This window comes from Phoxinus phoxinus (assembly GCF_949152265.1).
Source record: "Phoxinus phoxinus genome assembly, chromosome: 7".
Classification (NCBI taxonomy): domain Eukaryota; kingdom Metazoa; phylum Chordata; class Actinopteri; order Cypriniformes; family Leuciscidae; genus Phoxinus; species Phoxinus phoxinus.
Genome location: NC_136882.1, coordinates 27,590,936 through 27,614,396, shown reverse-complemented (window position 1 = coordinate 27,614,396; position 23,461 = coordinate 27,590,936). Strand labels below are relative to the sequence as shown.

Here is a 23,461-nt window from a genome sequence, read left to right as displayed (position 1 = left end):
ATCAGGCCTATCTATCTATTACCATGATGGCAGCATTTATAACAAAGTTGTGTTTTTCAGAACAGCAGTAGTCGGACGATTTCCGCATGAATATTAATTACAGTCTAATATGGTTCAAAACCAACGCGACGTGATATAATTAATATTCATGCTCCACTTCATCAATTCACCATTTTCGCCTGCGGTGGCGCTCCGAGCAAAACAACACACTTCTCGCCATGGCCGCCTCCCTCCAATGTAACGTCACAGCGTCCCGTGCGCGTGGGTGTGTCCGTGGAATCTGAGGAGAAAGATGGCTGCGGGACGAAGGGAGAGGTTGACAAATCTCAGAATCGCTGTTTGAGGATAGCCAGGTTACGGCGGAGGACGAAGCGGAAAACAGCACTCGCTCGCGTAAGTATTTTGTCCTCGTTTTTTTATCGGTCGAATCGCACTGTGTGGCCTCGTCATCTTTCGTTTCCCGCTCCGCTCGCGAGCTCTAAGGACGGCGTCAAATCAAATCTGACCCGTTGCGAGCACCGTGCGGTTAACGGTGAAACTCCTTACAGATGAGACTAGAATTATAACTGCCAGTGAAAGAAAATATGCATACACCCTATAAATCACGATCATGTTAGAAGCGAGAAAATTAGGAATGTTTTGTGTTATCCCTCTTGACATTAATCACATAGAATAGCAGCTAACGGTTCTTTAACCGTTCAGTGCCCTGTGTGTGTGTGTTTAAAATGACACATCACTGCGTGGGAATGTGTATCGTGACATACTCATATTGAAAGTAAGAAAGAGGGAGCTGCATTGAAATAAACTTGAATATGTGAGTGACAGCTGGTTTGGTATATGCAGGTCATCTTCTTGGAATGAGCCAGTAAAACGATTATTTTGTGGGGTTGTTTACTGTGCTGTTATAAGTGGCTTTTCACCTGCACAATTACAGTATAACCGGTCAAATGTTTAACTTATGTTGTCATAAGTGATAAACACAGACTTTTAAAATGACTGTTATGTTGTTGTGTAACGTGAGTAACGTTACTCAAAAACTTGGCTGTTGGAGCTAGTAACTTAAGTATTTTGGTGCATAATTTCAGTCCAAAACATATATAATCATGTGGTCAAAGTCTGTTTATGGTAGTTTATGCAGTACAGATGTAATGTATGATTGAAAACAATCTCTTATGAATATGAAAGTCAATAGCATACCATATAGGCTAGCCGCCAAAGCAACATTGCTATGCCATAAATCCATAACAACTTTTTGTGCTCTGGTGAAGTTGTACTTCAGACTTTCTTCTTCTGTCTTTCTTATGCACAGATGCATCCATAAACATACTTGCTGGAGTCATTTTGACCCATTGTATTCAGGTTTATTCCCCTTCAGCAAATGCCACAGCAGTCCTATACTCATTTTAGTGTCAAAATGACTGAACTTTGAACTCTTGATGATTAAAACCAAAGGAATGAATGTGACCTGTAGTGCAAACAAACTTTCTCTCTCTCTCTCTCTCTCTCTCTCTCTCTCTCTCTCTCTCTCTCTCTCTCTCTCTCTCTCTCTCTCTCTCTCTCTCTCTCTCTCTCTCTCTCTCTCTCTCTCTGTGTTCTGTTCTGTTCTGTTGTTCTCCTTCGTAGTCTTGACCATCAGTGGTAAAAACTCTCTTGTTGGATTCCCATGCATTTAGTTATTTATAGTTTTTTATGATTCACTGTTTCCTTTTATTAGTTTTTATTTTTGTACCTCCATTTGGCATAAATATGAAACATGCCAACAGAGAAGTAAATGTGTGGCCTAAAAATGTAATCATAAGGAAGTACACAAACATTTGGTGGTGAAGAAATGTTTCAAATGTCCTTTCTTTTGAATAGCCTTACATTTAGAGAGTAATGTTAATCTTGGAAAATACAGCCTTGTTTAATATTAAGCAGAAATGGACTACAGGATATTTAGGGGCAGTGCCTTTTGCCCAAGGTTAACTCGCGTTTGATTTAAGATCTGTGATCTTATTAACCCCTTTTATTTTTATTTTGTGGTTAGCAGCACAGATCTAAACCATTAGGTTACCATGACCTCTTCAGCTAAAAGAGTGCACTTATGTGATTCTAGTCATTACACTCTTTTACCTTCTCCTGATCTGCTAACCTACCATTAAGACTTTACCGGTGAGCCGTTGAGACAGACACCTGGCTAATGATTCATTGACCTCAGGGCAAATAAGAAAGAAAGAGAGAGAGAGGAGAGCCCTTTTCATTTGATTCTCTATCTCTCTCTTTCTCCCCTGCTGTCAAATCCTCAAACAGCCTTGGCTTGCACTGCAATATAGGTCAACATGCAAAGGCATTGCTATACCAATTATTTGCCAGCTAATTTCATATAGACAAATACTGTATTTCCTGGAACGTAAGCTGTGTTCTTTATCATCTGAAACATGCTGCAACGTTTATTCCAGATAATGCAATTAACTTCAAAACATGCGCACATTTTGATTTGGGCCGAATAATAGGGGTACGCAAGTATGCAATTTCACTTCAAATTAATTTTTATCTTTGGGAATTTTCTATTTTTTATTTATTTTTAAATGACCTTGTTTGAGTAAGAGTAAGCAGTACACATTTGCATGACTTATGAATCATGTTTAAGCACATGATGCAGGTGTCTCCTCTACGTGTCCTTAATGCTTGAGGTTCAGCACAGTTGTCCTCACCAATCAGCCTATGTATTGATTCTTACAGTTACTTCTAAAAAGCAATTTCTGAAAACTTTGCATGCAAGTGTTGGTGAGTCTCAACTGTTTGTTTTTGTTAATGTTTTAAGACATAGATCTGAATCTTGATACGCCAGTAGTGTGCATCTTTGGTGTTTGTGGTTGCAGGGTCGATAAAGAAATCACAGTGAAACACAAGGAGCTGACTGTTCTCCCTGGGGCATTAAGCAGTCAGTAAGCAAGCAGAGCTGACTGACTCTCTAGACTGCTCAGATCATCTCTGCTGTTTAGTCCCACTTCGGGATGGGCATTTTTGACTTCCATAGCGATAATTATATCATGATATAATCTTCCTCTATAAAACGATAACAAGAGTTCGATTATAACGAAAACCGCGATACTCATTTGAACAGTGCCACATGTTCAAAGGGCAGCACAGTGCAAGCTTACTATAGATACATTTACTCGCTGATCGTCTCGGTTATGCGACCAGCGCTGTGAGATCCTTATGCGAGAGCGCTTGAATTCAGTGGAAAACACAAATGTCTCTGATTTAAAGTTTAAAGCCAGATGAAACGGCGCTGACAAACAGGAGAAACACTGTGCACAACGATACAGTCAGAACTAAGGCTTTTCAATCTACAAATGGTAGGGGTGTGACGAGATCTCGTGCCACGAGATCTCGCGAGACAAAAATGTGACGAGATGTCTCGTCGACTGAAAAGCTGTCTCGCGATATCGCCATAATTAGAATAGAATATGCCACCGCTACATTCACATTACGGTGTACACCGCGGCACCGGCTGCCTCCACTGTCGTTTTGCTATTGTAAACGTCTACTCTGCTCATCCAGCACGAGTTGCAGTCGCACACAGACTGTGACAGTGCAGCAGGAATCAGTTCACTGATCGCGTTACGATGGCGGAGGATTTGTTGCGCAACAGAGAGTCGATCTGAGATGTCTTAGGGCGGTTCACACAGAACCTGTTTTTCCATTCCAGTGCGGTACTTTTCCATTGTTTTTCTATGTAAACGCGCTAGACGGATGTGTAACCTTGCGCTCCCGTCTTGCATCTTTTGCAGCGTCTCGCGCATGACACAGCATTCTAAAAACGCTGCGCTCAAGTTAAAATCAGTTCCCCCATTCTACGTAGTATCGCATTTTACAAAGCAAAAACGCACTTTGTGTGAATGGCCCCTTATCTTGTAGAACGCGCGTTCAGCGCCGCCACTATGGAGTGAAAGTGAAAGTAAACACGATGCGCGCAAATTAGACTGCATACAATAACCCGTCTCCCAATAGACTGCATCTCCCAATATCAAACCTATCTCTGGACGTTGTAGTTGTGGCTCTGGTCTCTGTTTGCACTTTGAATACAGAGAGAGTTGGCCTACTTTGATTATGGTTGCACTTGCACTTAATTATCGTTTGCACTAATAAGAGGTCACACACAGCCTCAATCAGAAGTTCTGGGAGCTCATAATGTACAGTAAGGTCTGAAGAGACTCGTGTGAAATCATACTTGAGAGAAGCCATTCAGTTGAGTTTGTGGTAAAACCTTTACAGTGCTTCTATATTGTTGTATTTCAATGTATTTGATAATTCATACTCATAAAGTAGAACTGAAATGACATTCATTACAAGATGATTTAGTTAAAACATTTCAAAATCCACCTGCAGACTATTTTTCCAGTCATGAATTTTGTCATTGAGGATTTCTATCAAATATTGTGCAAAAATCTCGTCTCGTCTCGTTCTTGTGAACCCAATCTCGTGTCTCGTCTTGTCTCGTGAGATAAGGGTCTCGTCACACCCCTAACAAATGACCATCATTTACCATGGATTTACTGTACGTGACAATAACGGCACCATGGTATTGTGGGAGAAATGTGCGATATTTGAATCTAATTTCATTATATTATTAATGTAGACGTATTAAAGGAGTTAAAAAGTATTTTTTGTGATTAAGCCAGCCTATAGCATTTGTGCATTTATACTAAATGTAATTAGGCTACTGTTTTTCATATAAATACCATAAACCATATAGTTTTATTTTACCATGGTAGTGATTTTATCATGATCTAAATGTGTGCTACTAATATGGAAGACCAATTGTTAATTTTAATAAAACTCAAACAGTTAGAACATTAAAATTTTACCATATAAAAATGAGGCTACAATTTTTACAGATGTTAGTTTTTGTTGATGAACATAAATGTACATCTGCGTCCTAACTCAAGCTACTGTCAAATGTGCATTTCTAAGAGACAAAAAGTTATATTATTGCAGCCTGCACTAAACTCTGCTAAGGATACGCGTCATCAAAGTCAGGCAACACTAACCTGTTTCATGATTTGAAACAATATCACCTGTCTGAACATGTAGAAATGTAGAAACTAAGAAATAATTTTTTTCTGTTAAGCTATTTTATATAAGGGAAAATGACTGGAAATGTGTAAAGAATTAAAAATGTGAAGTGTTTATCGTGTTCTGACAATAAAGGGTAGTTTCAAACCACAAATAAAGGTCTGGTTTCTACAACTTTCCCTTAGGAGCAAAAATCTACCTTTAAACGTGAAAGAAATAAAGATTTATCATTTTTGACTGATATGAAAAGTTTTATCGTGATAATTTTTTGACCATATCGGCCAGTCCAACATAAAAGTAATATTAGAACTTGCATCTGCACAAAAGGACGTGAATGTGTACACATGAACTTGATCATCATCACATCTTCACCATCATCATCATCATCATCATCATCGTATTTTATGATCGATCTTCGCTGTCATGTCCGAGTACTCGTGCACGTCCCTAGTCCCATTATGGATTCACACCACTAGTTGAGTTATGCTGGAATGTTGTAGCCAGCAAAGCATTTGTAAAAACATTATTTATCTTATAGTGGAAACTTGCAGATGAACCTGTTTTCTGTTAGTCCTCTTGTGTTGCCAAAAAATAATCTTGGGATTTGTGAAGCAGATAAAAGACAATGTCACTAACCTAAGACTAGGAGGAAGTGCACAATTTATTCTTTGCATTGGTGTGGCAGCTAATATTGATCATAGGCTATTAACATGGTATCAGAAGCCTCAAATGTCTGATTGTGCAACTGCTTCAGGATATTCTTGAGTATAACGCCTGAGTGTTTTTTGTTGACACTATAGAACCTACTACTACTAGGGAACTCTTTATCCTAAACTGGACAATGTTTATAGACAATAAATGTCATTGTACTGTCTTTTGCAATTCAGTCATGCGCGTTGACGATAACACATTCATTGCAGCTGGCGCACAGTATGATTTACTAGTGAGTGACCAACTAAAGCAATAACTACGAGGGAGAGAGATAGAGTATCATAGGAAGTTGTCAGCTGGACTGTGTGCACTAAACTAATTTATGGAAAAACTTTGCCAAGCTATCGTACCGCCTCTTTGGCTAGAAACTGTGCACTGGCAAGTCGATGTTTTTGGACTTGGTCTGGAACATGTGACGCTGCTGTAGTTGAAATTGCCTGTGACTCATAGTATCCAATCTAGTACCAAGAAGCCTTTGTATCCCCCTGAGTTTGTGACACATGGTTCCTCCCTTGTACAGGGGCCCTTCCTCGAGAGACCGCCTCTATAGCATTATGTTATTGGAATTGTGAACTGTCTTTCTTGGGTTGAGGGAGTTCTCGCAGGGAAGGAAGCCTTACTTCTTTTAACGGTCAAGGAAGTTTTTAATGAATGGTAGGGTGGAGTGTAGGGCTGTAACGATTTACGATATTAAACCGAAATCGCGACACTCAGATCCACGAACCTGTGTCGCGGTGTGAGAAGGCAGATCGCGATCGACACACCCCTTCCCAGACTTATCTTTCTCGTCCAGAATAGATCCTAGGGCTGTGACGGGGTCTTTTACATATTAGGTATGGGAATTTCAAGCAAAAATAATATTCGAAGATCGCTGGGTATCATTTGATTATTATTAAAAAATCGCACCTCTCCCCCACACGCACACACGCGCGCGAGCACACACACACACACACACACACAAGCAAACACCAGAGCAAGCAAGTGAGCAAAGCGCGCGGTGTTTGCGTGTGTGTGTGTGTGTGGCACCGGCGCGCGCGTGAACTGGAGCTCACCTCGTAAACGAATCGAAACTTAGAAAGCTTGAAATACTTTTACTTGATTTAACGTTAATTCAAAACATAAAGAAATGGCGGCTTAGGCTAATTCGTAGGAAGTGTGCATTTCTCTAGGCGCGTTCACTTTGTGGCAAGCGTTATTCCTGCGCTTGAGATGCGGGTCATGCGGAATAGGCAATATATTATTTGTGGTTTACAGCACAGACAGTAAGCCTCGGTTACCTCAGAATAATTTTTAACATGCTCGAATCATCTCCACAATGGAGTATAGTTCTGTTTGTTTTTCAAAAGTATTTTGTTACAAGAAAACAGAGTTATAGCTTTAGCTATTTATTTATTTGGCTTTTAAAATCCTCCCTCCTCGCAAGAATCGCGGTTTGTATCGAATCGTGGGTCAGAAATCGGGATACGAACCGAATCGTGGGTTTGCTGTATCGTTACAGCCCTAGTGGAGTGTGTGTTCAGTGCAAAGCTTCCTTAAAAATGGACTTTTGAATTTTGTGTTGAAATCTCTTGACCCATTTCTCTTTGATCCGTGTTTTATTCTACTTCTGTTTTATTTGTCCTCCCCTGTGCTGAACTTGTTTGTTGTACTGAAATTAAAGTTATCTCAAAAGAATGCTAAGTCAATATGATGTGTCACTGGTACTGATAATAACACAGGAAGTGTTGTTGCGTTAGTTAAGACCACAGGAAGAGTTGTGGGAGTGTGTAACCTCACATGAAGCCTACTGATATATATGTTGTCTGACTCTGCAGGTAAGTTTTCAGAATTGCGAGAGAACCAACTAAATGCACAGTTGAACATAGGCTAACACTTGCAGGGTTTTAGTGTTGCGAGTGCCTCTGCCTGTTGTATTATGGGTAATGTTGTTTTACAAGACACTATAATGATTAGACAGAGAATCTGAAATAGTGTGCTGAATAATTTATTTATGACTGAAACTTTCACTTCTTTCTACTTTAAAGAATTAATTCTCTAACTCTGGGTGCTATGCTAACATGTTTTGGTAGGTCCAAAACCTGAAGGTCACTTGTCCTGTATTGGTGATTTTTTTAAATATGTAATTCCTATTAAGGATGAATATTTCTCATGAATATTTAATTTGCCCAGGTAGGCCAAATTTGTTAACTGAAGGCAGACGTTAAATGTGCATTAATCAGATGATGATTCCTATTATGGTGAATGCTTGAGTCGTGAATATGTATTAAATTACTTGACTGGCTGCTACAGGAACTTTGCCAAGCAACATCTGCATAACTCAATTAATATTATTTACATACTATACCATAATTTTCTTTTTCACATAGGCCTACATGCAGGATGTTTAAAATCTAGGCTAGTTTATTCCATTTACTCAGTCTCTGTCACTTGATCAATTCCTTGCTGAAAAAAATTATTAAAACATTTTTTTTTTCTTACAGACCCAAGTTTTTGAACTGTAATGTATAGTATAGGAGTCTCCCCCATATTGATAGCGGCTCACTGATGCCCGCGAATTAGTTAAAATCTCCGGAATCTAGAGCGAGCGCGCCCGCGAGACAGAAACTGTACTCCAAACCGGGTAGCGCGTGCACGGCAGAGAGAGCAAGAGACCGCGCGCGTGTGCCTCATGAAGCGCATGTACCGGTAATATCACTATGTTGCCACTGACAAGCTCTGGTCTGCTGTTGTGTGACCGTGCGCCACGCATGCAGGTGGAAAAAAGTTGTGCGAGTAATTTACGTCACGTGATCGGCTTTTCTGATCGGCGCTTTTGGCGTTTTTTAGCCAATATCGGCGGCCGATCAATCGGAGCATCATTAATGGTTACAGTTTGGAGTTTTGTATGTGCCCTTCTGTCTTGTCCTTTCGATCTCCCACAGAAACTAACCTTTACACTGACTGGCTGCACTGTTTGTTTTTTACCTGCAGGTGTTAATGTGTCATCATTGACCTCTTTCTCTCTCTCTCTCTGTCCCTGCAGGTGTGTGCGGAGGAGTCTATGTATCGGTATGGAGTATAGTGCCGATTGCAAACTGGATGACAGGGAGTGCAGACAGGCCACACTGATCACTGGTGTACAGTGACTGTTGCTGCAGACATCTGCAGGATTCCGTCCTCTCTATGCTTTTACCTCTTACTTCATCAAGCAGGACTCTTCATTTCTTGTTTTTTGGACACCTTTTGTGAGTCGCCTTACCCCCCCTCCCCCTTTTCCCTTTTCTCTCCCTGTCTATGCTTCTCCCTTGCTCCCCCTTTATTCTTTCCCTGTTGACCTCTTGATCGAATTTGGATCAGCCTGTGAGCTAAGATGAGTTGGCTTAGTCGTTTAAATCCAAGGGGTCCAGGCACTCGGACCGGTCGACATGCAGCCCCGTCCAGCCCTTGCACTGCCGACCCCGAGACCTGCCTTATGGTGTTTGAGAACCACTGGAGACAGGTGAGACACCACATAGGCTTATTTTCCCTCATACTGATTGTGCAAATAATATCCTTAGTACAACTGCAGTCACATACATTTTCTCAACAACATGTATAATCAAATTCTCAGATCTTGGGATCTGACTGTTCCTGTAACTTCTCTTTTAAATACTAATTTAACCCTGTAAAACCTGACATATGACATAATAGTCAGATTTAAAAAAATATAATAATTATCTAACAGTTTATTGAACCTTGAAAAATCTAACAAAAGGTTTGCATATATGTTGCAAATCTCCCCCACCCCCCACACACATGTGTTTGATACATCTGGCTTTTATGGTGAATAATATGAGCTATAATATAAGACAAACTGTGCACAGAATCGATGTATCACACTTCGATGTGATTAGAATATCGAACTGGAGATGGCAATACTGTTAGCTTACCGGTGTTTTCAGAAAGCCCGCTTTTTTATCCACAGTGGAGACAGAGTTGCCAGGTTGAGAAAAATAACACTTAGTAGATATTTCCGTATTGCACAAGTGTGAAGCTCTGATTAGGTGATTACATCTCGTAATATCAGGCAAGGCAACCCCAGTTATTTTCCTCTGTAGGCCAGATTAAACTGTTCTAACCTATCAATAGGCTAGTTGCACGTTGCCGCCATGTTGGATTTCCGAACAGAGTGTGCGGTTAGACACTTCCGGTTTCGCATAACGCCCGGTGCAGGGAGCCGGAGAAAGCCAAAAATGATCTCTTATAGTTGTTTATAGAATCAATTATATCACTTAAAATACTACTAAGATCCATATTACTATTAGCCTACACGAGCCAATGGCAATTAAATGCACGGATGCATAGTCAGATTAATGAATGAAATACAACTGTTCAGAACAGAAGATTGTATTGGACTCATGCTGCATATGCAATGACAATTATGCCTACTGTTAATATAGTTACAACTACGATTAAAGTTGTTAAATTAAATACCCCGTGAACATTCACGTTTGCCCTGTGATGATAGGCTACAATTTATCTCCATAAATACTATTTTCTCAATTCTGCGCATTTTTAACTGTAGGTAAGGTTACCACAAACAATTTAATATAATTTTTTGCATATTTTACATGTAGTAAAATACTGTATGTGCTGCTTATAAACACCAGACAGATAATGATTTATGAAACGGATGCTCTTTACTCATCTGACTTCCACAAAATAAATGCAGTAATAGAAAGCATTGAAACGCACAGGTGAAATACACTGAAAATGATATGGATAAAAAAATTTGGTCGGGTTGAAGTCATCCCTCCGGATCTTCTGCATCCACTCAGCCCGTACCGTAGCGTCAACGGGGAATGCATGAAAGCTGACTTCTTTAACGTGACGAAACGGTACATATAACGGCACACAACAATGAAGTGCTGAGGCTGTCACCCTCTGAAAGGCAAGTCGCCTCTCTTGAATCCTAAAAACACTCATTGTGAAAAATTGTCTCTCTGGTAATGGAACTCTGTTGCTGTTGTCTGTTGCTCTCGCTGTCAGATCACTGGAAGTTTTCACCGGAAGTACTGGCCTGCACACTCAGGGTTCGAACGTCAACGGTCGCCATATTGTGCACGGAGCCTATTATATTCTGTTAATTAATTTCAGCACATTAAACGCTGTTATTGTATTCAAATTAAGCACGGAATTGATACAGAAGCAGCTGTATCGATACTCGTATCGACAAGCAGTATGTGACGACACATTGTCATATCGATGTATCTAACACAGCCCTAACATCAATATAGACTAGACACCTATTCCTCTTTGGCTTTACCATAAATAGAATTGAACTGTTCCATGTCTCCCTGTCAGGTGTCGGGTGTGTTGAAACGGAGAGAGTCTTCAGTGGGTGGTTGTGCCGATGATCTCACAGCAGTTCGCAATCACACAGATCAGATGCTGTGCCTGCTAGCCGAAGAGAGACCAGCTGGGGGAGACATTGAATCACCAGGTTAAAACACTCTCCTGTGAGCTCGATGGAGCATACATTTGTACTGTTTAGCATAATATAAATTAGTTTTTTTTAAATGTTACAATGGATTGTGGAATGTCTGCAGCAATGGGTCCTATTCTGGAGAGGGTGGTGGCAGAGAACATACTGGAAGAGTTGGTACAGTGGCATGTGCGCCATGGTCTGGATCCGGACAGCCAGCTAGAGCTGTTGAAACTGTTTGAGATGCTGATCGGACAGTCACATCAGCCACTGCTCCTGCACAGTGCAGTGCTGCAGCCACTGCTAAGCCTGCTGGGAGCATGTGTGGATCCCCAGCTGGGCTGCCCTTCTACCCTAGAGTCCAGCCTCGTACTGCTGCTAAATCAGGTGTTTGACAGGCAGATTCTAACACCTGTTTGAATCACATGGAAATTAATTTTGTAGAATTTCGCAACATTCCTTGACAGCCAATCAGATTTTATTGTTGAGCTTACAACTGGGTTATTGGCTTGTACACCACTGAAACCTATCAATTCCATGTAATTTATGGTTTAGGTTATTGTTAAGTTTTGGGCTGTGGTAGGGAGTGAGTTAGAATTAATTGTTTTGACAATTTAGTCTTTCAAGGACCAACCAAACATTCTGCAAAATTAGGACATGGGAATACAATCAACTAGAGCTGCACGATTCATTGTTAAAAGATCACAATCTCGATTCAAACACACGATCATATTCCTAAATGAGAACAATTCGCCTGTGTCTATTAAAACTTTTACAGACTGGAAGTTGTCCTGTATAATAGATATGAAACCACTTCACAAATAGTCTTTTCAACCACACAGTATCGCTATTTCTGTAGATTCTCACTGAAGAACTGAAATAACAGTGTATAGATCCTCATTTACAGTTTTTAGTGTGAATAGCATTTATGCTATTAAAAGCATTTGTTCAGCCACTCTCTCAATCTTAATTTCCTTTTTGTTTGACCTATATAAACATTTACATTCCAACTTTTAAGAGGAAGAGGAATTGAATAAAATATTCAATTGGATACACTTTTCCAGAAAAAAACAACAATGAAAGTTTTTGTTTTTACCATTTATTGACAATGCTTGCACCCTCCACACATAAAATCACCCACTAAAGAACCAAGCCATGTTTTACCTTGTTTCGTATAGTAGGGGCATGTCTAAAACTAACCATTGGTATTTCTAGAAAGACAGCTCTAAGTGTGCTGTCACTTTCAATAATGTTTAAAATAGAGTTTACAATATCTTTAATTTGTGTTGCCTCTCAGCTATAAGTCATTACAAAGGAAACACGTTTGAAGATATTTGAAGGATATTGTTCCGTTCTTTTTTTCTTCTTCTTTTGCAGTAATTGGTTTCTGTCCATAGTTTTAAGTCTTTACTTTCTCAGTGACACTTGTAATACTTAATAATTTCTGTCGTAATCTATTTGTCATCTCCTGAAACTGAATTTTATTATCACTTTCTGAATCACAAATACGTTTCAGTCTTTTCATATGTTGCTTCAACTACGGATTATATGAATTACATTGTTACACCAGTAGGTGACAATTGACTTTGAAATTAAAAAAATAAAATAATTGATACATTCATTCAGGAGATTCGCTCAAAAACGCTGATTCATCCAGCAATGAAAAAAGTCTTTATTTAGTGAGTCATTGAATCATTCATTCAAACCGACTTTTTTTTCCTTTTTTTTTTTTAGTTCATTCAAATTAATTCAACATTTTTAAATAGACTGCATGAATTAACATTTTGTCAGAACCTCTTGTTAATTGCACATTTTTTTTTTGTTGTCTGTTCAGAATCGTGATCTCTTTGAATTAAAAAAATAAATAAAATCCTGAATCATGCAGCTCTACAATCAGCACAGAAACAAAAGCAGATGGAATTAAATGAGCCGAAATATTAGCCCAAATTAGAAAAACAGCTGTAATGTACAATAATTTCATGCATAATTAGATATTAATTTGTGTTTTATAACTGTAATTCATTTGTGTTTGTGTCAGGTATGTGTGTCCATGGTGAAAGAAACTGCCATTTTGGAGTTGTTATTTAAGTGTGGGCCGGTACAGCAGGGTCCCACTAACCTGCTGATCTTCTCACTGTTGGTGCCATTTATCCATCGAGACGGCTCTCTGGGGCAGCAGGCCCGTGACGCGCTACTCCTCGTCATGGCAACCTCTGCCAGCAACCACGCTGTTGCACGCTACATCGCTGAGAACTCCTACTTCTGTCCAGTAAGCAAGAGTGTGTTTGTTGTTGTGTGTGCTTACCTCATCTTTTCTGTTTATGCTTTTGAAAATGTGCTTGTAACCTAGATTATTTATGATTAAAGGGCAGAGAAGAGTTATGGAAGCAGTCTTTAATTTGTATATTCCTTCTGTTCTTTTCTTTTCTCACTGTTAGCATGTCTTTATGAATAGCCATTCTGTTCATGTGCCATGCAGTTTGAATGTCGCTTGTTGATTACATATGTGTCTTTTAAAGCTGTTTCAGTGGAGACATACAATCCTGTAGTATTTTCTCTGGGTTGCATTCTATTGGCTTCTGTGGAATGAAAAAGGCCATTTGTCATCTGTAGTTGTGCTCTGTGACTACAGTGTTTGACTACAGTGTTGATCCAGTGGATGTGCTGCTTTCCTCCCCTCTGTCCTCTTTCCTCACGAGAATAATATATGAGCCTTCATGTGACCCACTTAACACATATACGACTGGAGGTCTCATCTAGGACTCCATGCTACTGCAGTGCCCCAGTCTCTTAACATTTCTCTCTCTCTTACTTTCTTTTTCTACTGTATGTCACATATAGTTATTTTTATGCCAGAGATGCATTAGATCTTACTGCCACTTTTGTGGCTCTAGAAGACATGGCCAAGTTCCACATATAAAACCAGCCCTGACATGAATGATGTTCTTCAACATATTTGAGCATTAAGGTGTGGTCACATTTACTGATGTTCATTGAATTTTCATGTTTGAAATCCAATTATTTCAATAGGAATCCATGCAGCCGGAAAATCAGCATAGGGTTTAAGGTCATGTGAAAATGCCATGTTGACAAACAGAAAGCTTCTTGGTTTGTAAGTGAATTCTGTATGAGCAGTGAATCATTGCTACACTTGACTTGAATTTGAATTGAAAATCGCACCCCTCCCCCACATGCACGCACACATGCATGTATAGGCTTCACACCAGAGCATGTGAGTAAAGCGGAGCGGTGTGACGGTCAAATATAAGTTAAAAAACTTAAACATACGTTTCATATTTATGTTTAAATTATATAATGTTATTTGTTTCATTTCATCTATGTTGATTATATGAAAAGGGAACCGCAAGAGAGGAGTAAGATAGGATCATAAGATGCCCAATATATCGAGAGACATTTGGAATGGGTCAGACATGATTTTGACCATTTATTAAGTTTTGTTCTGTAGAAAGCCTTTCTTTAAAGTGAATTTTGTTTTGTATAAATTGTATCTTCATTTTAATCAATGTTTCATCAACAAATTGCCTGGATTAATTGAGAAGTAGCAAATCTAGTAGACCATAAAATCAGGACACGGTGGCGCCGGCGCGTGAACTGGACCGCGTCTGATAAATGAACCGAAACTCAGCGTATAAGCTACTTGCCTCACAGACCTGAGAAATATATCTATAGAAAGCTTTAAATGACTACTTTTAAACAAAACAATTAAAAACAGAAAGAAATTGGCTACTCTCTGTAGGCTAATTCGTATGAAGTGTGCATTTCTCTCTTTAGGCACGTTCACTAACTGCGAAGATGACGAGTCAACTTATCTTTGCAGCTGACACTGACACAGAAAACACAGTTTATTAATAAACAATTCAAATGTCTCATGCATAATCATTACTTTTGCCGGTTCTTTGTGGCAAGCTTTATGCGTGTGGAATAGGCAATGTATTACGAAAACGCTCATAATGGTTTAGCGTTCTCTCCAATATATATTTAAGTAATTAAATTAATATAAATAAAATATGCGATTTGACTAATGGCTTAAATGAGTGGACTGAGCGAGCGGCGCGTAATCTTCAGAAATGCTGTCTCCGCTCTGGAGGAAATATTACCACAAATATTACACACTGAGACAATTTGTATCTTCTGTTGTCTGAGAGTTAATTGACAGCTTTTAGATGCGTTATTGGCACCGCCGCATCAGAACCTTAAACATTTGGATTTTTTTGCCCTCCCCCAGGTGCTAGCGACGGGGCTGAGTGGACTATATTCATCCCTGCCACGGAAGATTGAGGTACGGGGCGACGACTGGCACGCCTTGCGGAGGGAGGACTGGATGGGCGTCTCCTCTCTAGTGCTGTTCATGAACAGTCTTGAATTCTGCAACGCTGTAGTACAGGTGGCACACCCTCTTGTGCGCTGCCAACTCCTTGACTACCTCCACAACGGCTTCCTGGTGCCAGTCATGGGCCCCGCTCTGCACAAGGTGAACCATAATGAACTGGGCCCTGTTTAGCATAGATGGCAGTTTCTATATTCATTCACTATACAATATTGTTTTGAATTTAATAATTTTTTTCTTATATTGTGTTCCTCTCTCTCCTTTTGTCTCTGTCTCTTATGGTCAGTCGTCGGTGGATGAGATGATAGCAAGCACGGCATATCTGGACCTGTTTTTACGCAGTATCACAGAAACTTCCCTCCTTAAGACCTTCCTGCGCTTCATTCTGTTGCATCGCCATGACAACGACACAATCCTTGATACACTACTCACACGCATCAGCAGCAATTCACGGGTCAGTTTAGCACACGTTGTATCTGGGGTGCATGTATAGATGGAAAAGACACTGTTTTGTCAGTGCTGTTGGTTATGGAAATATGGAGCATTGTAACTAAAATTGCATTTTCCTCCCTCTCTCTGAAGCTGTGCATGGTCTCTCTGAGTCTGTTCAAGACATTGCTCAGTCTCAACTGTGAAGACCTCATGCTCCAGCTTGTTCTCAGGTATTTTGTGTGCTTGGGTGTGTGACTCGTTTTGCAAAAGAGCCTACAAAATAACCTTTGGTTGTTTATAGATGGATTTGGACATTGTATCTTGCAAATTGAAATACTGTCAAAAATGTGATCAAATTTAATGCATCCTTGGTAATCACATATAAGTGTTTTAAATGTGAAAGGATTATAGTGCATTATTAGTGGTTTTATTAGTCAAGTGTCACTATTGCTCATACTTAGGGAAAGAGACTAAAATAATTATAATTGTGTAAAAGATAAAGCTGCTATGATTTTTCTTGTGTGATTCCAGGTATCTGTTGCCATGCACACATGTAATGCTGAGTCAGCGGAGGGCAGTCAGAGAAACAGACCTCTATGGCAAATCAGCTGACAAGTTCCTTTCCCTCATACCAGAATGCTGCCGAATCACTTCAGCACCCTCTAGTGAGCGGGATGATGAACCTGCCTTTTGGGGAAAAGGTAAGAGTAAGCATGCGTCAGGCACATTTACGGACACAATAGATCTGCTTTTAGACTTCTGAAAAAACATTGCTGAGGTTCATACCTACAACATGTATTTTCTGTCTGTTTTTGCCTATAGTGTTGGGTAGTCCTACTTCAGAGTCACCAGTTCACCACAGACCCAGCACTCCTTCCCGCCTTGCTCTCTTTATTCGCCAGCAAAGCTCAGGAGGCCAAGCCAACTCTTCTGGCTCGGAGAATGCTCCCCCTTCTCCTCGTGGTAGTGTTTCTTCCCCTCTTTCTTCTGACAGCCCCATGCACCAACTCCCAGACCCTTCAGAAGGAGAGAATGGCTACCTAGAGTATCTGCGTGATGCTCGGAAGGGTATTGAGCTCTGCTCTTGGGCCTGTCGAGACTGGTCGGCACCTTATGATGGAGAAAATCCTTCTCCAAACTCTGTTCCTCCTCCACCTCCGCCTCCCACGTCCAACCCCTCCCTCAGTATGGTACCAGAGCATTTCTCTGTAATGGACCCCGCTCAGCAAAGGGCAGCAGTGGTGGCTGCAGCTCGTTCCGAGTGGAGCAGTTCAGATCGAGATAGTGGAGAGTGGGATGTTACCATCAGCAAGAACTGTATCAGTCTGACACCCCGCAGTAAGAAACGTAGCCTTCTTCCCAGCACTGTACCCCTACAATCTTCTGCATCAGTCTCTACAGAAATAACAGGTGCTGTGGAAACCGTGTCCCAACACCCTCATTCAGCACCTCATCCAGCACTTTACAATGGAATGGGGCAGGTGGAGTTCACAGACAGTGTGGATGAGAGAATGGAGGTTAAGAAAGTGAAGAGGGAGTCAGATGTAAATAGCGGTGTGGTTGAGTCAGGGATGAACGGGTCGATGGGTATGGGCCCAGTCGACTTCAAAGATTTTCATGTAGGATCGGCGCTGAAATCATCTCAGGTGCAGTTGAAGCCACTTCTGCAACATCAAACCTCCATGCCCTCCTCTGCACAAGAGTGTCTCCAAAGTGAGAGCCAAAGATTGTCTCCTGTTCTTGGCTTGACAGAGACGACCACAGTGCCCCGTGACAGCAGGGCTCCAGAGTCCGTTGAGCGTCTCATTGAGGAGTTGCTGGAGCGGGTACCGTCAGAACCATTGCCTGGTGACTCGAAAGGCCAGGGAATCAGCATTGAGGCTTTCCACCAGGAGCTGAGGGAGCTGGAGGAACGTGTGAGAGAGAGGAGGGTTCTTTCACACAGCTCAGAGGAGTCCTCTCGGGAATCCCGCACTGCTCCTGCTCCCAGCCTGACAGATGAGGATTGCCTTTCAGTGGAGACTGAGCAGCGCTCCAGTGAAACAAAGCCTGACAGCTCTACCACTGGGGTATTTAGCCCCGCACGACCCCTCGGACAACCTCTTGCTCAACCGTACACAGGTTCTCGATGTAGAGATGACCAAATTAAAGATTTGAGTGCTTATGTTACTTGTCCAAGTTCAGCAAGAGCTAACCATAAGTCACTGGTTCCGCTTCTCCCTCTGTGTAGGTCCATTTATAACAGTCCTGTTCAGTAAACTGGAGAGTATGATGCAGAACTCCCTATATGTGAACATTTTGCTGACGGGCGTTGTGTTCCAGCTGGCCTGTTACCCTCAGCCACTCCTACGCTCTTTCCTCCTCAACACCAACATGGTGTTTCAGCCCAGCGTTAAATCACTCATACAGGTAATGCATAAAGAACAAATATGACTCTCTCAGCATGACAGCTTGGTACGAAAAATGCAATGACTGAATCATTCTCAGTTGCTCTTTTTATTGGTTTCTACATGTTCTGATCAAAACAAAATTGATTTTATTTACTCTCTTAAAACATGATCCTGGTTTTGAGAACATTTTATTGCGGTACATTATTCCAAAGAAAACCTTTCTTAAACTTTTTCCACCTTTCTCCAATTCTTGCTGTTTTATGTTGATTGAATTTTTTTTTTTTTTTTTGACAGCTCAAAAGCTGCTTGTTTATTTTGACTGGGCTGTCTCTGGCATTTCTTTTTTTTTTTTTTTTTTATTAAATTATATTAATCTGTTTAATGTTCTGTGGTGAAGTTTGAGTAAGCAATTCATTTACAATTTGATTGACTGAAACGTAAATCCATTGCATCAAAGGGAATATCCAAGATGTTGGTTTTACTTTTACTTTCCATTTCTCAGGTGCTGGGATCAGTAAAAAATCGCATTGAGGCATTTGCATCAACGCACGAGGATTTCCCTGTCCTGTTAAGAAAGGCTCGCCGCTTTCTGGTTGCGAGAGGAAAGTTAGACTGGTCCGACTCACCTATGGGAGTGCCCAATCTCCGTCGATCAGACTCTTTAAGTAGGTGAATGAGTGGCAATGAAAACTCTCAGAAACAAACATGAGAGATCATAGTTTGTGTCTTCTCGTAAAGATCAGTTGAATGCAAGATGTTTGATGCAACATGTTTTTGGGATATTTGAACACATTATTATTATATCAGCAAAATCCAATATTGATCAACCTCTAATTCGTATGCATTTCCATATTTCGTGTATATATTGAGTGTCTTGAGTATTTTACATTTGAAGTTTTGCAGTTGAATGTGTGCCACAGCCCCTTTAAAATATACATGATTTATTTTGAGATTGTATGGGTTTGTTCTGTATGGACATACAATATTGATTTTATTTGTGTCTCAAAAAAAGGTTATAAAGTCTTAAATTAAATTTTTAAACTCTGTAGATACCCTGTTGATTTCTTCTCTCTATCTTTCCCACAGTTAAAAGCCGAAAGCCATCTCTGGGCGATCTTATCTTGAGGCACACCAACAGTCCTACGAGAGCTCGACATGCAGCTCAGTTGGCCTTGGCCCACGTGAGAGATGGAGGGCAGTCCCTGCACAGTGCTTTGTTCCGGGGTGGCGCGGCCGGTGGGGCTTCTGGCCTGGAGAAGCAGGCAGAGGCACTAAGGGTGAAAAACGCAGTCTACTGTGCTGTCATTTTCTCTGAGTTTCTCAAGGAGCTCGCAGCTCTTGCACAGGAGCATGCCGTAGCCCTACCCTTCCCACCCAGCCAAGGCACTGAGGAATAACACCAGGACAAAATTTGTTTCCAAATTCCCACCTCTTTTTTCAAGTCTTTTTTTTCATGGGACATGATGCACTCAAAGAGACAGGAAAATCAATTGCTCATAAAGGTGAAGAGAGGTCACCTCTTGTTAATAATCTCATGTTCATAATGTAATTTTTTTAATTGTACAGGACCATTTATCCATTAAGCTTTAGGAAATTGTGCATATAAATCGTGTATATAGACTATATAAAATATCTATGTGTATAATGATTTTTGTACACTCAGAGAGACTTGCATCTTTTAAGCTGGAGGAATTTGGTCATAAACTTGCACTCCCGACGTTTCTATGTCACTTCAGAGACTAGCTAAAGTAGACTCACTACACACGGTTCTTTTAAACTTTTATGGGTGCAGAAGTGTCATTTACATTTTAGCAATGTCAGGTGATTATTTTGTCTTTTATAGAGTATAGGTCTGTAAGATCACACCAATATATATTTAACATCTGGTCTTTTTTAAAGGATGAGATGTCAGATTCTGTTTACCAATCACATGCTGGGCAATAAGTCCTCAGTATTGCAGCAGGAATTGCCTCTTTACGGAGACATCTCTGAAAAATCAACAATTAACAGAATTCCAAACATGTTCTTCCAATCTCTAGCACGCATATTTCTTTGTCCAGCAGCTAGAGTGACGTTAGAGCTTGTAAAAAGGGTAGAGGGTTCATTTCCTTAGCCTCTGTCCCAGTCAAATTAAGCATTGATGGACAGTTTGCATTTTAAAGTTTTAGTTGTTATTCTCTGTTGCAGCAGCTCATTTTCTAGGACAGATTTTTGGGTGAGTTTCTGGGAAATGCATATGGTACATTCACCCAGCATGACATTACATATCGTCTTCAGTTTCTGGAAAGGCACTGATTTTTCTGCCCACAAAGATCTCCTGGATGTTAGCGTCCCTTTTGGCGTCTGACTAGGTGCTAATGTCTTGCATTTTTGACTGGTATGAGCAAAGAGAAGCTTACTTAATTACCTGTCCCTTTAAGGAGTGAGCCAAGTTATGTCAATTATAAGCCATCTTAGTGTTGAAACCAAGTGTTTTTTTCTTTCTTTCTGTTCATTACTTGATTTTGCTAGTGTTATGGAGTATGAGCGAAATCAGCCGTAAATTGTGCATAGTGGAAAAACCGCCTCAAGACATTTGACTTTTGGATTTACCGTAATTTGTTTTATTGCCAAAATACTTTAGACACTTTAATTTTCAGAATGGAAGTTAGACATGCATGTGCATTTGTTTTTAACAGTAACTGTGCATGTGTTTTTACATTATGGTTTTTGCCCCTTGTTCCAAATGTGTCTTAGAAAAATGGTTGCTGATCTCAAATCATCCATTCAAGAGCTCTTTTATCATGCACAAGCCATATGCGCATTACCTCAGTTAGGCTACTTAACTTTCGTTCCATGCGGTATTCTTGCTGCTTCACTTGTCTTAGTTTTGATGATTCGGTTCAATCAAATATCATTTAAGGCATATTTTTCTATCAGTTTATATAGATAGCAGACAATTTATTGAAAGTCTTTTTTTCTGGTTACTTTCCCTCCACCCGTCCACTCCACAGAAGATCTGTGTGGGACATTAGTGTGATGATTCTCTGCTTTTGTTGATATCGGGAATGTTTAGCATGTAAATTCCATAATTAAGGATAATGTTAGGCAGAGTTAGTGTCAAAAATTGTTTTTGCTCACATCCCTGAAACGCTCTCTGTGTGGGTGAGAAAGATGAAAAAAGAAGATAAAGAGCAAGAGGTTGAAGAATGAAACGGTACATATATGTTAGTGTTCAGTTATCTCTATGGAGACAGTGGAAATTACACACAGTTTCTAAGTTAGAAATCCAATAGGCCTGTACAATTTATGTGTGTCGTAAGATACCAAATGCACAAGAAATGCTCGTTGTTTTGAGGATGTAATTATATGCCTGATGCGGTGCACATAGCATGTTTTTCTTTTTCTACATGTATTCAAGTGTTTATGATTTTAGATTTTTATTTTTAAAGCAGGCGCTCATTGATTGTTATTGGAAAGTGTTTGTTTGATCAGTATACATGGCACAATTTTTAAGTTGATTTTTTTTATGTTATTGATTTCCTCTTTTTTTCATTCTGTCCATTTGTTGAATGAAACGTTGACAAGGACTTCTGTGGCTTATCTATGCAAACTGGTTTCTTTGTTTCTGAGTAAGTGAAGATGGTTAAAGTTTTTCGGACAAACAAACTAAATTTGCAATCTGGAACCCCACTTCAATAATTTACTTATCCCTTATCTATTCAATAATCTACCGGACTGTATGGAAACTCATGCAAAATAATGAATGTTGTTAAAATATTTTTCTATATTTAAAATGGAGGAAAGTGGAACTGAATGAAGATTTAAATCAACCTTCAAAGACAAACAAACACTAAAAGGGAATGTTTTTATTAATTTATAAATGTTTTACCTGGCAATACCTTTTGGCTTCTTGGTCTTTATTTCTCATGAGTTTATAAAGGTGAGATCTTTATTCATGGTTTGATAAGATGTGATTGATTGTAAATATATTAGACATAATGGTCAAGAATGAATGTGTAATTTGAATGATCACCTTTCTCTGATCAGTTGCTCGGACTTCAGCAGAATGTTTTTTCTTAGATGAATGGTCTTTAAAAATAAATGACACTGAGTAAATTCACTTTGCTTGGTGCATAGACTGGTTTTAAGCTGCAGATTTGATGAAACCTTAAATATTGTCAGAACAATGACCCAGTTCACTCTGAGCCTCCATGCTCATTATTGAGATTCTGTTCCTGCCCATATTTTTGTCTCTTTCCCATCTTCTGATAGAAGTCTTGCTCATCTTCACTGGATATACAGATGATGCTGCTATAGGGAAGAAAGACTTTGTCTTTCATATGCATTGGGTCATGCCACAGAATCACTGTTAAAGATATTCAAAGATTCTTACAAGTTTGCTAAATCAGCGTTAACAGGTATTTATTTTGTTTTGCATAATTCTTATGCGGTGACAGTAAAAATGTCCAGTACATTAATACATAAGTCCAGGATAAAGAGAATAAAGTAATTTTATATGGCAAAACATTGTTACACATTTGTACAAAAATGCACTTTAGTCTAACTTTTCATTCATCCTTTCCAATTAGTTTGTGGTCAATAATGGGGAAACAAGTGGCATTTTTCATTGAATGGATAAATAAATGCGTTGCTCAAATTTTCAGATTGGATATTAATGTTTCTTGAATTAGAATGATTTCTGAAGGATCATGTTACACTGAAGACTGCAGTAACAGCTGCTGAAAAATAAATAACATTTTAAAATATATTAAAACAGAAAACTTTATTTTTTATTTTTTAAACCTTACCTCAAACTTGAACAGCAGTGTATATTAAATTAAATTATGGTATATTTGTGAATCCCTATTCAGTTGTAGCCTAGTACTACCTGAATTAATCTGCAATTCAACCTCATGTAACGTTGAATAAAGGAAGGTAACTAATCAATAAACTTATCAATATCTTGAAATTCTAACCATGGCCATGAAAGTAATGCCGTAATAATTACCACCTTATACACTTTATTACATGTTTGATAGATATTGTATTCATTAACACTAGGGATAAACTGGTTCAAATGGGTTTCTTAACAAA

The 23,461-nt window shown here is 39.6% G+C and overlaps 1 protein-coding gene across 2 annotated transcripts; it reads left to right on the top strand.

The window, feature by feature from the left end:
- The first annotated feature begins 257 nt into the window (after positions 1 to 257).
- Positions 258 to 22,487, top strand: fhip1b (FHF complex subunit HOOK interacting protein 1B). 2 transcript variants are annotated; one of them, XM_079619392.1, is made up of 13 exons: positions 258 to 393; positions 8,795 to 9,250; positions 11,095 to 11,233; positions 11,340 to 11,602; positions 13,254 to 13,484; positions 15,462 to 15,707; positions 15,850 to 16,017; positions 16,146 to 16,225; positions 16,527 to 16,696; positions 16,818 to 18,116; positions 18,226 to 18,404; positions 18,888 to 19,050; positions 19,472 to 22,487. In XM_079619392.1, the coding sequence occupies exons 2-13, from the start codon at positions 9,122 to 9,124 to the stop codon at positions 19,780 to 19,782; spliced, it is 3,378 nt and encodes a 1,125-aa protein (XP_079475518.1). In that variant the 5' UTR covers positions 258 to 393; positions 8,795 to 9,121; the 3' UTR covers positions 19,783 to 22,487. The 2 variants fall into 2 exon arrangements, with proteins under 2 accessions (XP_079475518.1, XP_079475519.1); XM_079619393.1 differs by having other exon boundaries at positions 18,888 to 19,054; positions 19,472 to 19,608.
- The last annotated feature ends 974 nt before the right edge of the window (positions 22,488 to 23,461 follow it).